Consider the following 21,855-nt stretch of genomic DNA (forward strand, 5'->3'; position numbering starts at 1 on the left):
GAAGCTTCAATGAGATGATACAATAGTTATGTGAGAGAACATAAAAGAACCCTTCGAAAACATTAATAACTTGGAAAGTGCTTTCATGTGGATTATCTTGTGTGAGCCCTTGTTGAAACCCTTAGAAGTTATTTTCTACTTTTTAGTTTCCCAACATAAATTTCCATGTATTGAAGGAATTGCAGCTTCCTTTGTCAAAAGCCTGTATCTTCAATCATCAAAAAAAAAAAAAAAAAAAAAAAAGATTTTTCTGTACTTTTTTTGGTGCCAAGCTGTATATTTAATATTTACATCTTTACATTTGGAAAATATTAAGAGAGCCATTTGACAGTGAGAGACAAAGTAGGTAGAAATTTGTTATCATTGCTTGTTTACTTCTGTTTTTCTGAAGTGCCCTTTCAGCTTTTGCTGAAGACTACACTCTTCCTGTCCTGCTCAAACCCACCTCAAAATTCACTGTGCAATGAGGCCTTCAAGTTCAATCCCTCTAACCTAATATTCCTCTTTCCTTGTGCAGTTTGCGAGTAGGTGTCTGTCACGGTATAATTACAAAATAATAAGACTACTTTTTGTATCTTATGGTAACCACCCTAATTCCTTGGTAGTTACATATGCATACGTCATAACTGGTTGGGTAAATGTAAATTTACATTTGTGTTTCTATCCGTATTTTTATACTATGATTGTTTGTACCTACACTTCACTATTGGCTCCTTGGCCTAAGTGGTAATGCACTAACACTGAGTTCATGTGACAGTCTTGTCTACTAGATGATCTTACAGAATTTATTTATCTGCGATGCAATGTCACTTTGTTTTCTGTAAAGTGGAGTCAATAACACCTACTTCCCAATGCTATTGTATCAAATGCATGTAAACCTTCTATGTAAATTACTGACCACAAACCAAATGTCAGTTGCTATTGTGATAATGGTTGGCAGGGAGGGGAAAAAGGAATCAGGCCTTCAAGTGTTCTACTTTATGTTCAAGAATAGCACCCCTCCTTTGAGTGATTGATCAATATCTCTGTAGCATTAAGGATCTTTAGAGTCATGGAAAGTGGTTTACTTGAATTCTACTCCTAGTAAAAGCAGATTTGGTAATTTGGACCAGCTTTCCTGCTGAGTATAACTAGAAAACCTGGACCAAAAAACAAAAAACAAAAAAACCTACCTGGAAGTACTGGAGAACAAACAGAAGAGCAAAACAATACCTGTCCAGGAATTAGTGGGGGAGACCCTGTGAGATGAGCCTGGTACTAGAGGACACTTTATCCAGTGGATCTTTGCTAATTGAAATAAAGTTGAGGGGCTGAAATGTCACTTTTGACAGTCTGGTAGGAACAAAACAACACTGGGTTTTGAGGCACTGAGGAATGAGATCCACCAAGAAGGGAGCATAGATGAACCTTGCTTATTTTGGGTTTGTACCTGGAGAGCTTCAACTTTGAAGTAAGAGTGAACAAAAAGTACTCAGAACTTCATAGGAAATGGAGTTTAAGATTAAGAATTCATTGGAATTAGATTGAAAGATCTCTGATTACTAGTAGTGTCCTTGGGCATATGGCCAAAAAAAAGTATAAGTACTTTTGTAAGTACAATGCCTAGTACAAAAATGAAGATGGAAAAGCAAACAATAAGTAACAGAATCTAAAGATATTAGAAATTGCCTGAGAAGTTATTTGGATAGTGTCAGTATCAAACTCACATTTTGAAACCTCAAAGTGTGAATGATATCAAACTCAAACTTTAACTAGACAGCACATTCTCCCAGATACAAGGCAAAATTGGAAATTTCAGCTAAAAGCAGAGATAATTTTAAAATAACTAAACATGATAAAAACCTGGGAGAAAATAGCAACTGAAATTAATAACCAATAGACACATTGGGAGAGAGAATTAATACACTGGAAAATTGGTGGGGAAAGTAGATTATAGACAAAAAGGCAGCTGAAGATGTTGGTGTAAGAAGATCCTGGGCTCACCTCCTCCTGTGGACACACCAAATATACAACTATATATGAAAAAATTGTTTATTAAAAAGGCCTGAGAATGACCCAAACACTCCTCTACAACAAGGTAAAAAAAGGACTAGACCAAAATGGGTAGGAGAGACAGAAATGCAGATGGGCTGTGAAACTACCCACAGTATGGTGGCCCACAATCTGGAGGGATCTCACAAATACTCTCAAGAAAGAGTTTGGGGTTCATGCCTCAGACAAGGTAACTCAACCCTTGACACCTGCACCGGAGATATTTCCCACTCTAAACATCTAGTTCTGAAAACCAATAGAGACTGCCACTAGGAGACCCAATAGGCTTTGGGGAGGAGAGGCGACCCTCTTGGAAGAGTCTGTCAAAACAGACTCAATTTGAAAAGCATCTAAATCATAAAGGAGTCTCATTAGTCATTGTTAAAGTGTCAGCCAGGGGGCAAGAGCCTGTCAATCACAAATATATGGAAATTAAACAACACTATCCTGGGTAAATGAAGAAATCAAAGAAGTGAAAAATACCTTTAGACAAATGGAAATTCAACACACCAAGATCTATGGGTTGCAATATAAGTGATTCTAAGAGGGAAGTCCATAATGCTTCAGGTCTACTTCAGATAGTGAGAAAAATAACTATATCTAAAGGAACTAGGAGATTAAGAACAAATGAAACCCAATTTTTGCAGAAGGAAGAAAACAAAGATCAGATGGAAATAAATGAAATAGACTAAAAAGACAATAAAGAAGATTAATAAACTAAGAACTCATTTTTTGAAAAGAAAATTGAGAAACCCTTAGCTAGACTCACCAAGATAGAGAGGAGTCAAATAAAATCTGAAATAAAAGAGGAAAAGTTTCAACTGATACTTCAGAAATAAGGAACTAAATAACTGAACAATTATATGCCAATGAATTGGACAACTTAGGAGAGATGAAAGAATTTCTAGAACCAACAATCTTCTACAACTGAATCAGGAGAAATGTAAAATTGGAATAGATCAATTAATAGCAAGGGGACTGAATCAGTAATCAAAAACCTCCCCCAAAATAAAAGTCCAGGACCAGGTGGTTTCACTGGAAAGTCTACCAAACATTCAAAGAATACCAATCGTCCTTCAGCATCTGACAAAATATTGAAGAGGGAGGAGGGTATGCTTCCAAGCTCATATGATACCAAAATCAGAGGAACCACCAAAAAAGAGTTACAGGGCAATATCCATAAAGAACAGAGATGCAAAAATCCTCAATATTACAAAGTGAGTTCAAGAATACATTAAAATAACCATACAACATTATCAAGTAGGATTCATTCCACAGATGGAAGGATTGTTCAAAATTTGCCAAAAATCAACAGGATATACCATATCAACAAAAGGGGAAAAAATCATATTTCATTAGATATAGAAAAAGCATTTGCTCTTTCAGCATTCATTTATGATAAAGTGGGTTTAAAGGAAACATTTCCACATATTAAAGGCCATAATGACAAACCCACACCTAGCATCATACTCAGTGGCTGAAAGTCTGAATGCCGTTTCTGTAGGATCAGGAACTAGACAAGGATGCTCAGTTTCATCACTGTGTGTAATAATGTATAGTACTGGAAGTCTTAGCTAAAACATTAGACAGGAAAAAGAAATAAGACATCCTATTGGAAGTGAAGTAAAACTGTCACTTCACAGATGACATGATTTTATATATAGAAAGCCCTGAAGACTCTACCAGGAAAGGGGCCTCCCTGGTGGCACAGCGGTTGAGTGCTGGGCTGCGAAGCTGCCCGCAGCCTCTGCAGTGCCAGCTGCTCCCGCCCACTGCTCGCCTCAGCAGTGTGTTTCGTCAGTCTGCCTGTTCTGTTCCCCACTCTGTCTCTGGTGAATTCTCTCACCCCTCCCATGCTTCTGGCTGTACCCAGCACTTGTATAAATAAATAAATAATAAATAAATAAATAAATAAATAAATATTTTTTAAAAAGAAAAAAAAAGACTACCAGGAAACTGTTAGAACTAGTAAACAAATTCAGGAAAGTGGCAGGATAGAAAATCAATATATAAAAATCTTTTGTATTTATCTACCAACATAAGGAGAAATTAAGAAAACTATCCCATTAAAAAAAAAACTTAGAAATAAACTTAACCAAGAATGTGAAAGACCTGTGCACTGAAAATTATAAGACAATAACAAAATTAAGAAGAAACAAAGAAATAGAAAGATATTTCATGCTCATGATTTGGAAGAATATTGTTTAAATGTATGTATTACCCAAAACATTACACAGATTCAACGCAACCTCTATCAAAATTCCAATGGCATTTTTCACAGAAGTATAAAAAAAAAATCCTAAAATTTGTATGGAACCACACAATATCCCAAATAGCCAAAGCAAGCTTGAGGATGAAGAGCAAATAGGGGCATCATGCTTCCTTATTATTAGGATTTTTGCATTTATGTCCTTTATGGATATTGGCCTATAACACTTTTTTGTGGTATCCTCACCCCCTCTTCAAACCTCTGCATGCAAACCAATGAAATTCTACCATCATCTTACACAATACACAAAAACTAATTTAGGATTGGATTTGAATATAAGACCTTACACCATAAAACATGTAAAAGAAAGTCATTTTACATCGGTCTTAATTTTTTTTTAAATTAACTCCAAAAGCAAAAACAAATGGCACTATATTGAATTAAGTTTCTGCACAGCACAAGAAACCACCAACAAGATGAAAAAGCAGAGAGGGGATAAGAGATGGTGGGCAGTCAGGATCCTTGAGTTGTTTCCCTCAGGAATATCGAAGAATCCAGAGGGATCAGCCAGCTCTGGAATGGGTCTGGGGAAGTGAGGACCAGTATCATGGAAGGAGGAGAGCAAGAAGCCATCGGAAAGGGAAGGAAAGGCTGAGAAACAGTAAGTCAGGAATGGCGCCAGTTAACTGGGAGGAATTCTGACCCTTTCTCCAACAGTCCCCCAGGCTCTCCCATGCCAGCCTGGGAAGGACACAGCATAACTCACTGTGAGAGCACAGCTTGTTCAACAGTCCGACAAAAGATACCCAGGTGGCAGGGGTCTGAGTTTGGCCATAATAAAATCTATCCTCAGCATGGTCTCTGGGCTTCCAGGAGTGCCTGTGACCGCCATGGAGAGCCAGGGAAGATGCTTATCCCTCTCCCAGACCCACACAACCTCCAGTCTGCACTTACAGGGAAGCCACAAGGAGTCTTCTTCATGGCCACCATGGGGAAGCATCCAAAGGGTTGGCCTAGAAATGGTGCGACTCCTAGGATCTATCTCACCTCATGGTAGGGTGGAGTGTAGCCCCCAGACATAATACTCACATGGCCATTGAGGCCTTGGTCTTTGACTTCAGAAAGACTAAGGACACACTCACCTCTCCCCCTGCAAGTGATCGCTGGCCTATACTTACAAAGAAACTGCAAGTGTACGCACCTGACTAGCCCCGTAGGGGGAGAGCAGCAATGAATGGCACATGGACATTTTAGCAGGGGGCTTCTAGACTGCATGTTTCAGGGTGACTGAATGCATGCCTACACCTCCCTCTGCTTGGCCTGCTCTTACGAAGAAACTGTAAGCTCTGTCAACCTATCTTCCCCCAAGATAGGGGAGACTGCAGCACCACTGGGCACACTGTATGCATAGGCTTGTCGACAAGGGGTTTCCAGACTACAAACTTCAAAAACACTCACTACACACCCAGCCCACCCTCCTCCAGAACCCCTACTCTACAGTGGTACTCCTAGTATATTCCCAACACGAATGACTGGTCACATGCACCAAAACCTGTGTCTAGGCATGTTTAGAGTAGCAGTGTTCCCAGTAGCCCTGACTAGGAAGCTCAAGTGCCCATCCGCAGCAGAATGGCCGGGGGAAAAGTTTAATATTCACATGATGAAATGGGAACAGTAATAAAAATCAGAACACTTTCCTCCATGGGTTTAGCTCACAAACATGCTGTTGAACCAAAGAATTCTTGACTCAAAGAATACGAGCCATATGGGTCTACTAATGTACATACACAAATGGGCAATCCTAAGCCATAATATTTAGGGGTACCCCGCTGGGTGTTAACACTGTAAACAATTGTTACCATAGAAGCCACAAGGGGTAGAAGATGGCAATAGTGAAAAGAGGTGTTAAGGACCTGAGGGGTGCTGGCAATTGCGGGAGGTAGGGGGTCACCTATGAATTGAGTATCATTTGTTCATTAGTTGGCTAAATGTCAGGAGTTGCTTCACCATTTAGGGACTGGGGAGAATTTCCTGAGGTCTAAAGAGGCCAAGGGCTCTGTAAGGCAGGGGCCAGGGGTGATGCCCAAATGAAAACCTAATAGATGATCAACCTGCAGGATTTGAAGAGACTCTGGGTCCAGCAATGGTTCACATGAGGGTGGGAGCTCTTAAGGGGTGCAACCCAGCTTACTATTCCACTGGCTATACATCTGGGAAAAGTGAAATAGTGAGCTAAGGGTCATGTGGGCCTGCGTGAAAGGAACAGTGTGCACAGCCTGTGTGTAGCTTAATGCAGGATTTCTTACGTCTTTGCTCCCATAGCCATGCAGTCATCAGCCCTTCCTTCCCTTCCTCTGCTCCCTTCACCTCTTCTCAGCCATCTATCTACCGAGCCTGTATTTATTGAAGTCCTGCCATGCAGAAAGGATCTGGATTTGCTTTTCAGTCTAGAGCAGATCATTGATGTTCTATGTGCTACAGCAAGGTGGGCCTGCTCCTCCCTGGCCTGCCCCATGGGCTGTGGCTGCTCTTGTTCGTGGGAGAGGTCAGAGCCTCTCTAGCCCCTCTGCTACCTCTTCCCTTGAACAGAGAATGGGCTAAGGTCATGGGGCTGCTTGATAGGGTTCTTAATATACTGACACTTTTTTTTCATTCTTCGTCTCTAAGGCGACTTACTCTAGGACTCAAATGACTTGTTTTGTTACAAACAAATGTCCAAGAGTATTCCTTATTCATCAGTCTGAAAAAATTCTGTTTACCTCATTTTTCTTGTTTATTTCTCCAGAACTTATCCATGTGAAATGCTCTATGAATATGACCATAATTTAATAAATGATTCAGTGACTCCTTCATTGCTCATACAATTCTTTGTTGCTTTAGTTCTTCTCTTCCTTCATAGCTTAGAAGGAAGCTTTTTTTGAATTTACTTTTTTTGAATGACTCCCAAAGCACATTAATTTGAGCATCTCTAAAAGATTCTTGGAAAGCTGTAAATATAATTTTCATCAGCCTTACTTCTTAAACACAATTTTCTTTTTAGGATTGAGTAAAATAAATACACATCTCTTTTCTTACCACTGCATAAAGTATCTAACAAACACTATCCTATTATTTATACAACACTCACATACTGTGGAGCACAGAAATCCAAGTCCTTGTGTGTTACTCATCACACATCACTAGGCTTCAGTTTCCCTGGTTGCTAGCAGCCCAACCTCCCCCACCCCCATACACCCCCTTTGCAGGACTAGTTCCCTGGAAGGCATGCATGAAGGCAATATTGACTCAGTGAGGAATTTTTATTCTGGAATTATGACTAGTATCTTTACCTTCTAGAAACAGCTTGATTTTCTGAACTTCAATTCTGTTTTCTTCTAGCAGCTCCTCTGACAACCTTAGGGGACACCTTACGCTAAGCAGGCCAAGTCACAGAGAGCTAATTCTCCAGAAAGAAAAGGTTGCTGAATGACCAAGTCATTGAAAGCCACTTTGGCAAATTGATGTGTGCAGCAGATAAGAGTAGTATAAAGTATGAAAGCCAGTGAGAAAGTGGATCTGTGATAGCAGAATATTGGGTACCTGTAAGTACCAAGCACTACTTCCTTCTGATACTATAGACAGATCAATCAAGGAGCTTGTGTAAGATTATATATATTTAGTCTATTTTACTCTAGAAGAAAAGTGTTTTCTTCTACTTTGGTCTATTTTTCAGTGTTGATTTGTCAGTGAGAATTCTAGGAAAATAAATTTGGTTTCTAGGAAATCTTGGGCCTCTGTTCTTTGTGTCTAATTTGAACTCAGGATCCTCCAGGTTCCACACTATTTCACTATCAAATTTTCTTTTGTCATAAAAAATTAGATTACTTAAGGCACTGAACAGCACCTCAAATATGTTCTTCAGCTCTTCATGTGGCTGATTCAGAAATACCTTTTTCTAAGCCATCTTATTACTCCCTCATTAACCACTATAATATATTGCAATATCCCATTCACTTGGCTACCTCCTGCACTGGACTCTGTAAAATGCTCCACTGTGTTAACAGATCATTTCCCTGTTTCTAGGATGGTTGTCTGAACCCCCTGCATGGCTCAGTAAATACTGCTGAAACAATGAATGAATTAATACATGATTTAATGTGTGATGTATAAAATCTTTCCCTCCAAATACTTCCTTTGATTCCATTCTGTGTTGTGTTCCCAAATGGGATAGGTGGGTGGGCAGAGGACTGATGCTACAATGGTGTTTTTACTGTATCTCCAGGCCCCCTAAGATTAGCACCATATTCCTTCCCATGCGAAAACCATTCTCCTAGCCATAGATTTCTTGCCTGAGACATTTACTTAAATCTTGCTTTTCTTCTCAATGTTCGCTTTTCCTCAATGTTTGCTCCTTCTCAAAATCCTTTCTCCTTTGCTCCCCAATGCCTTCCTGTTGGAGGGCCTCAGAGCTCACTTCTTAGCCCTTCTGTTCCATTTCAGTCTCTCCTTTTTCCTTCCCTTTCCTTTCATCAGCACTCATTTCCTCCAAAGCTGAAATCTTGCTCTCTACCCTAAACATGTATCACCCATAACCATCTATATCTTATTTGATGGCAACTCCAAATTTCCAGTTACCACACCAAAACTTCCACCCCAATATCCAACCTGTCTGGAAACGTGACCCTTACTTCAAGTAACATCTAGAGTCCTACGCCCATCAGCTCTTTAGTGTAGGGCCCCATCTCAGAAGAAAACCCCAGTGGGTCAGTTTCAAAAATTCAGTTGATCCAGCTCCTTCAGACCTTACGGTGGACCCCTGATATTTGCCCACTATTGGACTAGGAACAGCTCCCCTTGTGTCCCAGCTGTGGTCCCCAAATTACCCTGCCTTCCTTCCCAGTAAATATTTCTTAACTATTTTGTAGTTCTCCTGCTTATAGGTCTTTCAGTCACCCTGTGGCTTCCTCTTCCATAGATGATGCCATATGGATGCTTTGACTATTAGGGAATCACCTGTCTTGGGGGTTTCAAGAAATACTTTGTCACCTGCTTTTCTTATAAATGTTTTGCTGAATTTTTGATTAAACCAACCAAGAAATACTTTGTCACCTACTTTTCTTACAAATGTTTTGCTGAATTTTTGATTTTACTATTTAGTTGCCGTTTATTTTTATATGGGAATTCTGGAAGATCTAAGAACTGTGCTTCCATTACCACTGTCATCTTCCCAGTCATAATTTAAATCAAGAATTGATATAGGAAAAAAGCAGGATGATATAAAGTGAAGTCATAATAGTGAATGAATCTAGTATAGAGCCATGGAAAAATAATTAACATGAGAGGAAAACAGATTTGGTCAATATAAAAAAAATTTATAGTAATATAAAATAATTTAGATGTATTTATAGGGTTATTTAAGCATGTAGTTTTTACATACTGATGTCTTCCTTTCTTGTCCCTTACAGGCCCGCACTTCCCACCCAACAGAAATTAATTACTCATTCTGCTTACACAGAACCACAGAGCCAACAGTCAGGGAAATAAAATGCTCAAATTTCTACCAGAGAGCTTGTGTTCAATGAATCCGCATATTAGCTTTCACCATTCATAGTTTCACCATTCAACAATTTCAAAAGTTTGACCTAGAATTTCTTAAGCTAACAACAGCTGGCTGCAAATTCTAGATTATAAAGAATGGTAAACATTATTTAATCTTCATAGAATCCCTCAAATTTACACCATTGTATTTTAAAGATATTGATTAAGCTCCTGCTTTGTGCCAAGAAGTGGGTGCTCTGGGCAGGGGGTAGAAGCGTGACTAAGGGGCTTCTGGTCTCAGGTACAATCTGTTTCCCAGGGGTGCTCAGTGTGCCAACCTTGGCATCACCACAGAGTAGAGCCATGCCTGCAAAAATATTTGGGGACTCACATCAACTTAATCCTTAAAAACTGATTTCTTACAAAATTACCCTAAGACAAGTAAGCACTTGAAACCAACCAAGTAAGTCCCCAAGGCTAGACAGACAGTTGGCCTGAAGTCTGGCTTCAGCACCAATCCCTGTCAACATGGAACAAAAAGGAGCTCAGTGTACTCAGGGAATAACAGATGACTGCCTTCCTTCCAGGCATCTCACTTAAAGTCACAGTTTTCAAGAACCTATTGTCCAGGTTAAGAGAGGACTTGTTAGACCTGTTGATTGTTACTTCCTATGCCCTTTTAAGATCAATTTATAGAGGCACCTAGTGATAACATTAAAATCAAACAACCAGATTTAGATTTCAGATTAAATCGCTGAGAGCAAAAATCGATGTATTTATATGTGCTTGCCTTTTTAAAATAAATATGTCACTTTATAAATGACGCTTTTTATGTAAAACAAAGCAGCTCTAATTTATCTTTTCTATACCGGAAGGATTTCAGGTTAGGGCAGCTGTTCCACAGGTCAAACGCCATCAGATAATCTGCGTGTCAACACAAGTTGCGCTACTGACAACATAGCATGTGCTGTCTTGTTCTGTTTTTGGAAATTCCCCTTTGCCACCAGATTATAAACCTTTTGAATGCAGAAACTATCGTTTCTATCTTTGTCTCAAACATATACTATTATATATACTTAGAGATGGTGATGGCTTAGGAGGGTCCAGTCTGTCCTCTCTCAGGATCAGACTTAAACATTGTCAGATTTATACAACCAGCTAGTGACTCTGTGAGTTAAGGATCTAGGAAGGCTAAAAGATGATAATAATCTATATCCTTGAGAATCTCACTGGAAAGATAAAAAATGTGAACATGCAATGTTAAAAAAAAACAAACTGCCACATCATTATTTAGGTGTCATGTGAAGTTGTTATATTAAGCTTTGGTCTCCATAAAAATATTTTGAGTTTGTTTATAAAGGCTTTCTTCTTCCCACTGAACAAATGTCAATTGTTTAATTGCTTTTATTGTTTTTAGGGCCCATCTTCTCTTCCCTTATTCTTTTCACAAATCCTCTAGTACAAGAGAATATTATAGCTATTGGAATCATCTGACATATTTTTAATAACATAATTTTCTCATCATATTTCCTGCCCAGGAAAGACTGTCTTTGGAGAGACAGCACAAGACAGCCCGGCAGTCCCTAATGGGACAGATTCCTCCTTGTCACACACTCCTATTTCAAAGGTATCCGTTGATCATGTTACTCACACCGGGGCATCATTAGATTGATTTTCTGTATCCACATATACCAAGTGAATCCAAAATTATCAACATAAACAGGGTCCTCTGTACTAAAATGGACCCAGTGATACATAAGTTCTAAATGTTGTACTTCCCTTGCATGTGTATCTACCCACACACTCACGCACACACACAGGCACAGCATGTCCACAGCTACTAGAAGCTGATGAGCTGTACAAGCCCTTGAAGACTGCAAAGCATGATATTCCTGGCAGTTTTGGAAAGCGAGTTATGACGAGGTTGAGTACATCCTGTTGAATATTCTGTACTTGTTCATCATGACTCTGAAAATAATAGTTTTGGATTATTTGCAGAATCATTTGCTTCATGTCTCCTTTCCATGTTAAACTGTGAACTGCATGAGGGGAATTGCTGTATTTTTAATAATTAATTTTGAAAATGAAATGTTTTGCTTTGTGAAGACTACTCATATTAGTGACTATAACCACATGGGAAGAAGCATAGTTAGACTTTAAGACTTACTCAAAATGAATAAGCAGGTCACAAGATGGTTATGAAATGCTTATACTCTATTTTCTCATTAATATTATAGGTTTCGGTATTCTGCATTCTCTTTTCTGTGTGACTGTAGAAAATTTGACTAATAAATTTACTCAAAAGTTACTAAGAGCACTGGCAAGACCTTAATTATAGCATATATAATAAAGCTTTTTAGAAGTTAATATTATAGTATCTTAAAAAGCATCTTTAAATGATTCAAGGAAACAATTTAAAAAGTCTCAGATTTTTACAATTTCAGTGTTTTATTGTCTGTTGAAAATCTGTAACCAATATAAAATTAAGCTTTATTTGCTACCATTATAAAGAAAAAAAGTATGATATAGATTCTCTGTATCAGGCTATCTACTACTTCAATTTTTATAGCAGTTTATACACTGCTGGACCTAACACCAACAAATGAACTATGGTTTATACTAGAATACACACTAAGCAGTATAAAGACAATTTACCTATATTAAGGACTCAATGGATAAGAAATACTCAAAACATTACAAATTTGCTTAACATACAAATTAGGATATAATAATGCCAATGTCTAAGACAAAATCTGATGTGAACTTATATGAATATTGTTCCAAATAGATCTACTGACATTTGTGGGATATAGTGATCTGTTTTTAGGTATTACTTGATATCATTACAAAATTCTTTGTATTTTTTTAAATTTCCAACTTCAGGGGTCCAGTACCAGCACCCACTATCAGTGGCTTACACTATTTTACAGGACTAGAACTACAGAAACATTTTGACATTTGTAAGAAGTTAGAACTCTGTTTGGGAACATGTTCTGAAAAGAGGTGAGTTAAGCTTTCTTGGATAGAATCAGTTATTTTCCTTTGATTAATTAAAGGTCATAAAACTCATTCCTAGACTTCCGAAAAATCCGAAAGCAGGGAAGTAGTAGGGTTCTATTTACAATCTGTTATATATATTATAATATAGATTATAATATATATAATCTATTAGAAATCAAATGCAAGTGTTTCTCCAGCATAATCTAGGTTTAAAAATATTAACATGGGTATAGGGAAAAAACACTGAAAATAAATACAATGGAATATTATCAGTCATTATCTTCTAGAAATGGACTATGGTCTACTTTTATTTTTCTTTGTTCTACCCTGTATTTTCAACAATGAGCATTTTATCATTTTTGAAGGTTAATATAACTTTAAAAAATTATTTTAAAAGTGTTTTAGCAAAGGGATATTTTATGAGGGTGATGTGTCACACTGAGAATGACGATTTAAAAACTGAGTAATGCTTTCCTTCATCTCTGAATTTTATTGTTGTAATACTTTGAGCTTTCCCACATACACTTGATAAGATTCAACATCCATTTATGATAAAAACTCTGAAAAAGCTAGGATTAGATGGAATGTACTTTCACATAGTAAAGCTCATATATGACAAACTCATAGTTAGCATCATACTCAACAGTGAGAAACTGAAAGCTTTTTTACTAAGATCTAGTACTAAGGAGGATGTCTACTTTCACCACTACTATTCAACATAGTACTGGAAATTCTAGCACTGGCAATAGGCAAGAGAAAGGTATAAAAGTAATCCAAATTGGGCAAGTAGTAAAACTATTTGCAGACGACATGATATTATACATAGAAAGCCCCAAAGACTTCACTAAAAAACAAATTGAAATAATGAATCAATATAGTACATTAGCAGATCACAAAATCAATTTACAAAAATCAGTTGCATTCCAATATGCAGAGAACAAGCTAGTAGATAAAGAAATCATGGAGACAATCCCATTCACAACTGCGTCAAAAAGAAATACCTAGGAGTAAACCTACAAATGAAGTGAAGGAGCTGTACATTGAAAACTGTAAGACATAGTTAAAAGAAATAGAAGACACAAAAAATATGGAAATATATTTCCTGCTTGTGGATTGAAGACTCAACATTGTGAAGTGGCCATCTTACCCAAAGCAGAATACAGATTCAATGTAATTCCTATTAAGGTTTCAATGGCATTCGGAATATAAAGACTTCACACAAATTCATGTGGAAAATACTAAGAGCCTCCAAAGATAAATGAGGAAGAGACATAAACAGTTCACAGAGAGAGAGGAGAAACACTAATTAATAAAATACAGTAAATCATATTTAATCCTGCCATAAACAAAGAAACAAAGCTCAATTATCCAGAGAGCTTGTAGGGGGAGCTCCAGTGGACCCACCCTGCTCTGGGAGGAAGCTGGGAAATATGTAAAGCACAAAGGAAAACAAGCTGGAGGTAGAAGTGCAGGCAGAGGAACTTCAGCCATCCTGTTCACATGCCAACCCCATCCTAAAAGGGGAGTGAAATCAGAGTCCCCCAAATTAGTAATAGGTATGTCCACTGGATAGCCCAGATCAGGCCTGTAACATGCTTTCATGTTCTCTACCCTCAAAGCGAGCAGGAACTGCCACATACAAACTGCACTTGATACTAAGTGGAATCCTAAGAGATAGGATCTCTGCTTACTCATTTGGTTTACATTCCAGAAGCTAGCACAATGCCTTGCCCTCCTTAAATATTCAGTTATGACTTGTATAACGGGTAAGAAGTTTCTGCTTATATGGACAGTATTTACTATGTCAGCTGCTACTTAGCTCTTGCTATAGATACCACTGAAAAACTAGCTCAGCAAGCACGTTTGCAAACTTCTGACGTGACTTGTCAGAGATAACGCAGGAGGTTACAGGCATCAGTCACAACGCCATTAGTAGTTCTGCATCTCAAAGATCTCATTTCATTTTTCATTTTTTCAATAGCAAAGACACTGAGAAATATTCTGGAACATATCAGTCTTGTTCGTTGTCAAGCCAGTTGTCCTACAAGTTTCCAAATAGTTGCAGTTATTTTCGCTCGGCATCAGGAGTCAGTGATGGTGCTGCGGAGCAGGCCCTAAAAGGTACGTGTCATTTTGCTTACAGTTCTCATACAAATACTAATTAATTTTAAGTCTGTATCAGTTTTTTCTGATCAGTGTTTCCTGACTGCTCCTGATTTTTGAAATTAAGCCCCTCTGAGGTGTAGAGGGGGCCATTTGTCTCCCATTTTTATAGGTGAGCAGTGCAGTTCAGAATGGTTGGGCCACTTAGCAACTCAGGGTGGATGCTGTGCTCTGCCCAGAGCCACACAGCCTGCAGGGTCCTGGGCATGACGGGCACACGCTTTCTCACTGCCTCTAACAGCTTGGGATCCATTCAGTAAAGATAAAATGAACCACAAAGGAAACTAAAATTATCAAATGATCCAGTATTTACCCAAAAAATGTGAAAACACTAATACAGAAAGATTTGTTCATTCCTATGTTCACGGCAGCAATTTATTCACAATAGTTAAGTCATAGAATCAACCTAAATGTCCAATGACAGTAGCATGACTAAAGAAACTGGTTACAGGGCCTCCCCAGTGGCGCAGTGGTTGAGCGCTGGGTTGCGAAGCTGCCCGCGGCCTCTGTGGCGCCGGTTCGATCCCCGGCTGCTCCCCGGCCACCAGAGGAGGGTCCCACATGGCGCGCAGACCTCTCCTGCCGCCCGCTGCTCCCCTCAGCAGTGTACTTCGGTCCTTCTGCCTGCTCTGCTCCTACTCTGGCTCTGGTGAATTCTCTCACCCTCCCGCGCTTCTGACTGTACCCAGTGCCTGTATAAACAAACAAATAAATAAATAAAGCATGCCTCTATTTAAAAAAAAAAAAAAAAAAAGAAACTGGTTACAATACTCGATGGAATACTGCTCAGCTGTTAACAAGAGAAATAGTGTCTTTGAGGACCCTGTTGGGCCTTGAGGTGATGATGCTGAGTGAAATAAGTCAGGGAGTAAAAGAGACAGTTACCGGATGGTTTTACTCATTTGCAGAATATAAATACATAAACTGGCAAAACACAACAAAAAGAACTCTCAGTCTGTGTAAAATACAGTGGTTACTTGGGGGGCAGGTAGGTGGGAATAGGGGAGGTAATGGGATAGGGTGTTGGCCACAGAGCTTTGTCAGAGGGAGAATGAAGCATGTGTCCACATGAATTGGACTACTACAACCGTGAAGTTACAGAAATGATTGGCAAATCAATAAAATTTGAGAATAAAAAAAATAGAGAACCATGGTGGTTTCAGAATCCTAGCTCATCCCCTGCTCTGGGAGTCTGGCAGAGAATCCTGATGGCTTTAGGTTTGAAGGATCTGGCCCAGCCCCTCCCCTTCACCCCCTTTTGCCTCTTGCTGCCCAACAGACACATGAATGCAGATGATCTTACGCAGGCAGCCTGGTCAGTGCAACCTTGTCTCTGGGCTCAGGGGCCATATTCATAAATGACAGTGAGTGGAGGGCCTGATCAGTGTTGGGGGCCAAAGGGGGAGAGGAACTAGTGAGACAGGGAGAGAGTAAGCCCCTCAGACAGGATAGAAGGGGGCTCGATGAGCAATTGACCTGGAGGCTAGGAGGTGCCACTTGTAGCCTGAAGACAGGGTGATCTGCCTGAGCCAGAAGAAGACATGAGGGTCCCCTGCTTGTTCACGTGGCCGGAGGATCTAGAAAGTGAATACAGACTTGCCAGGCTGTGAGCAAGAGGACACAGGGGGAGGTATCTCCAGAGGGAAGGAGGCCAGAGGCAGCCACCCGCCAGCGAGGGTGGACTTCCTCTTGCGCTGCCCCTGCTCCGTTGGCCAGAGAAGCTCTTTTCAAAGATTCCACTCACGAGAGAGGAGAAAAGCCATAAGGATTGAACTCCCCAGACCAAAGCTGCAGGAAATAATCCCCGTTTCTCAAGTAGACACTTGGTCTCATTTCACAAGATGTGCCTTTGTCCTAGGAAGGCCCAGAAGGCTAGGACCTGCCACCTCACTCCTTTTTTTTTTTTAAAGTTTTATTTATTTATACAAGCACTGGGTACAGTCAGAAGCATGGGAGGGTGAGAGAATTCACCAGAGTCAGAGGGGAGAACAGAGCAGACAGAATGACGAAGTACACTGCTGAGGGGAGCAGCGGGCGGCTTCGCAACCCAGCGCTCAACCACTGCGCCACTGGGGAGGCCCATACCTGCCACCTCACTCTTGAGGGCACCCAGGAGCCCTGAACAAAATATCATCACATGTGTGGCTTCTCGTGGGACAGTGTTCCCAGACCTTTCCTACCCAATGCCTGTATCCTCCCTTAAATAGGAGGCTTGGAGTCAAAAGCTTCTTTCCAAACAGAATGGCCGAGCGAAGTGTGGGTATTTCCACCGGAGGCAGGGATCTGGGGAGGAGTTCCACCCCCAGTATCATCCGGCTACACAGTGTTGGACCAACCAATTAATGTCTGGCCCTGGGAATAGGATCTGTCCTACAGCAATCTAGTACTGTCGTATACTGCTCTAGATTAATGTAACGTGCATGTGTATTATGATGCAATATGTATGAATATAGAACCAAACAAGAGGAGAGGTACTATAAGAAGTAAATTGCCAGGTTCCTGATAAGTATTATGACTATACATTTGTAGAAGATGGTGGTAATTTTCTGCGGGGGTGGTTTCTGGAGGTTTATTTTGTTCCTTTGAACAAATCATGTTTTCCTGCTTTTTTATATGCCCTGTGATCTTTTGATGATAATTACACATTTTGAAAAAGCAGCTCCCTTTCAGGCCTACAGTCTGGCTCTGTGCAGGGGGAGATCGCCCTAGTCACCAGGGCCTTTCTGAGCCCAGGATGGGTGTGCAGGCTGAAGGACTTTTAGCTCTTGCCCAGGCATGCTCTTTGGCCTGTGGTGTGAGCTTCTTTGCAATTTTCCTGCATAAATACAAAAAACATGATACTGTCTCAAGATATGGGCCAGTCTTCTTGTCCATTTTGCCTTTAACATTTTTGGATTCTTCAGCTGGCCCAGTACATTGAATCTCTCTGACCCTATAGTTCACTCCATTTTTCTTACTCCCTGTAGAATCATCCGCCTCGTTTTCTCAATGTCAGCCACAATGCTGTCTCCCCAATGAGAACTCTGCTTCCTCATCCACCATCCTTCTACTCAAGTCTCTGTCTTCTAAACTCCTGTTACTTCCCACACTACCTTCATGGTTCGTCCTTGGCGTTTCCATTCTGGGTGAAGAGACAAACCTCATTAGATGAGGTTTCTCTAGGAAGGACTTCGGGGGTGGGGGTGCATGTGTGCAAGTGCCAAGTCGGCTTATGGATGATGATGAAAGAGCATGACACAGGCTGTTGTTACAGGTATGAGCAGGGTAGAGGAACTGCTTGCTTTGGCAATCTTCTGGTTCTTGGGCAAGGCTGTAGACCGAAGCCTTGTCCAGCCTCACACTCGAGATAATTTGAAACTTGGTTCCTAGTTTTCTTATCTTAGTGTTATTTATTCCTTCTAGTTTATTATGAATGAATTCTAAATATTATTCTGGTGCTTACATCCTGCAGTGCTAATGCACCAATGGGCTGACTATCTGTAGTGCCTGTTTTTTCTTCATATCTTACAGCACTACACGAACAGTTCCGCCCCATTGGAAAAGGGCCTGGCCAACAGAGAAGACTCCCGGAGCCACCCATCAGTCACTCCGGTCTCAACACTAAGCCCACCCTCCCTCCAATCCCTCACTGTCGCCAGTAGACCAGCATTTGGCATCTGTTCTTAACATGGAAGATTCTCTCTGATCACTGCAGCCACCTCTGTCCTACTGGGCCATGGATGCTGGCATTTCTCACTCAACCAACTACCTACAAAGAAGTGTTCTATGTGCTTAATGCACTCAATTTCTTTTGTGATTCTCTGAATAGCTTCTTTTTTAAAGTCACTCTTAGTTTTTAGGAATGTAATTTCAGTTTTCCCCATAGCTATGAATGACTTTTCCAGCTGCCTCCTGCTCTGAAATGTCAGATGACAAAAATCTCCCAAGATCTCTGCGTTGCTACACGCATAGTGGTTTTTGGATCTATCCAAACAGTATTGTGTTCCTAAAATTTCAATGCGTTCATTTATAACATTAATGTATATGCTCAGGGATTGAAATATTTTCTTTTTCTGATTATAAAAGCATCTTGTGACCGACATGATATGGACTATGTCTCTTAAAGGGAACTAAAGTCATTTTTCATGGCTCTCAACTTGTTTTCAGCCATATGAGGGAGTAAACATATCAGATATTTCTTTTATTTCACCCTTTACCCAATTTTGGTCATGGATGGCTTGTCATTAGAAATGTTTTTAAACTACTTTCATCATTTTGTGGTTTTACCACCCGGCCATTTGCCAAACATAACAAAAGAAACATTGACTAGGTTTACACCACTGGCATTCAGCAGCCAGCTGCCAGTAAGCCTACCCTGGTTGTTCAAACCCTGACATACATCCCTTTGGCGTAGTAAGTGGCCTCTTCTCTGTATCTGATGTGCATGACAACTGCAAACGGGAGCTTTCACACAGTGCTGTATTAATTGTGGAATAAACAAAAGAGCCTCTAATGACTTCGCTTAAAATATCAAGCCCCCTTATGCAGACTCTTTTCCCATGTCTAACACAAAAATTTGGATATGACACAATTTGCCGTTGGTGCCTCTCTTCCACCCAGACCTAGTCTTGATAGGAGTTGGTTAAAGTTCTTTTCTTGGGGATGGTGGGAGGGGAATGTAGAGGAGAACGTGGAGGAAAGACAAGGCTGAGCAGGAAGAGAGAGGTCATGCTCTCTGGAAAAGCGAGGAGCAAAGAGTGAGTGACTGTGTGCCCATGAATCCTCAAGAATAATCTAATCATCACCAGCATCACCTTATGCTTTCAAAAGTTATTTTGAAATATTTTAGACATACAAGAAAACATGAGCATATTAGTTCCAATTTCAGACAATACAGAGGATATGCACATTTCTTTATTTCTCCCACTAAGCACAATTAAATTATAGGCAGTACATAGAAAGCAAACATAAGACTGAGATGTGGAGAAAGGCTTTCCTTGGAAACTGAGTAATGACCTGGTGGTGAGTTTCCTGAGTTTTCTTCTTATCTCAAATATCCTGAGTTGGGTGTTGGAGAAGCAACAATCCAGTACTAAGGGCACAGACAATAAAAGAGCCCACGAAATGCCTGCTCTCTCTAGACAAAGGATTGGGGAAAGGGCAGCTTAACAAGACAGGAGAATTCTTAGAATGCCCTACTCCAGCCAAGCGCCATCGATAAAACTATGACCCCACCCTCTCTCTCCATACCCCTGTCAGTATAGGCATCTACAATTTCTGACTGTAACAAGATTTCCCACCTCCCTACTGAGATTGTGTTAGAGAGATTTCATGGAGAGCCAGGACATTTGCTCTCTGTCCAATGAGAACCTTTCCCAGAGTGTCATTGGAGCCAACTAGGGACTTGGACTTCCATCCCCACCTGGCAGTAATGACCTCTTCCCCTACCCTTCAGAGTTGTGTCAGAGAAGGTTTTAGGGAGATCCAAGACTTTCACCACTGACACATCAGTTTGTGGTGTCAAATTGCAGACATGTAGGGAGCAATAAGTAGTGCTTCTCCCTCTCCCAGCCAGGGTGGTATCAGTAGAGGGCTGGCAGGGATGGGAAGCTTCCACCCCACCCAGTATGGATAAGGCATCATTTCTCACTTTCTTATTTTTTAATTATCTGACAAGCATCTTAAAGTAGTTGCCATTAAAAAACTACTATGGACATGATCGAAACAAATAAAAAATGATAGACAACCTCAGCAAAGAAAAAAGTCTTAGCAAAGAAATAGAAGATGTAAGCAAGAACCAAATGAAAATTTTAGAAGAATATGATAATTGAAATTTATAAACTTACTGTATAGATTCAACAGTGAAATGAAGAGGACAGAGAGGGAAAAAAAATCGGTGAATTTGAAAACACAGCAATTGGAATTACCCAGTCCGAACATCAGAGAGAAAACAGACTAAAAGAAAAACAAAGTCAGCTCTAGGGACATGTGGGACTATATGAAAAGAGCCAATGCTTATGTCATTAGAGATCAAGAATGAGAGCAAAAAAGAGTTTGGGGCTTAGAAGTATTTAAATAATGACTGAAAATCCCCTCAATTTGGCAAAAGTCAAACCCCTACAAATTCAAGATCATACAGAATTCTGTACTCAGTGAAAATGTCCTTTGGGAATGAAGGGAAAATCAAGTCATTAAAAAATGAAGAAAAACTAAGACTATTTTGCCTGAAGACCTATCAAGAAAAATGACTAAAAAATTCTGGAAACAGAACAAAAATATAAAAAAGGGGACTCTGGAGTGTCAAAAGGGGAAAGAGACCAATGGAAAGAAAAAGAAAGGATAAATATAGTTCCTTCATATCTTGAGTTTTCTAATTTATGTTGATGGTTGAATGAAAATTATGTTTTCTCAATATACATAAAAAGGTATGTATAATTTAAAGTAATTATAAACAAGAGTAAAGGTCTTAAAGGAGGTAAGGCTTTTATATTTCACTCAAACTTAAAATATCAAGACCTGTAGGCTATGTTAGGTTATATATGACTGTAGTACCTAGAACATCTCTTTAAAAAGCTACTTTGCGAGATGCTCTCAAGAATCCTATGGGCAAATAAAAATGGAATTAAAAAATGTTCAAGTAATACAATGAAGGCAGAAAAAAAGAAACAGAATGAAAACATGAAGCCTCAAAGGCAGCAAAAAGTTGCTTAACCTATCTATAATTGCATTGCAGTAAGTGGTCTAAATATACCAAGTAACAGGCAGAGATTAGCAGAATGGATCTAAAAAATGACCTACTTACATACTGCCTATAAGACAATCACTTGAAATTTAACAATGTAGACAGGTTGAAAGAGGATGAAAAAGTGCATGTATTATGCAAACATCAATCAAAAGAAATCAGGAGTGGTGGTATTAAGATCAAATAAGGGTAAATACCTAGGAGTGGAATTGCT

The 21,855-nt window shown here is 39.7% G+C and overlaps 1 protein-coding gene across 1 annotated transcript in view; it reads left to right on the forward strand.

The window, feature by feature from the left end:
• Nucleotides 1-18,561, forward strand: part of LRGUK (leucine rich repeats and guanylate kinase domain containing) — a gene marked incomplete at both ends in the record, with an annotated part of 92,964 nt that extends 74,403 nt beyond the window's left edge. Inside the window, 4 exons of the mRNA XM_084230647.1 lie at nucleotides 11,296-11,384; nucleotides 12,641-12,760; nucleotides 14,739-14,878; nucleotides 18,431-18,561. Of these exons, the coding sequence (XP_084086773.1) occupies nucleotides 11,296-11,384; nucleotides 12,641-12,760; nucleotides 14,739-14,878; nucleotides 18,431-18,561 (480 nt within the window). The remainder of the gene's footprint in view (nucleotides 1-11,295; nucleotides 11,385-12,640; nucleotides 12,761-14,738; nucleotides 14,879-18,430) is intronic.
• Nucleotides 18,562-21,855: the final 3,294 nt, after the last annotated feature.

Source organism: Talpa europaea (assembly GCF_964194135.1).
Source record: "Talpa europaea genome assembly, chromosome: 3".
Classification (NCBI taxonomy): Eukaryota; Metazoa; Chordata; class Mammalia; order Eulipotyphla; family Talpidae; genus Talpa; species Talpa europaea.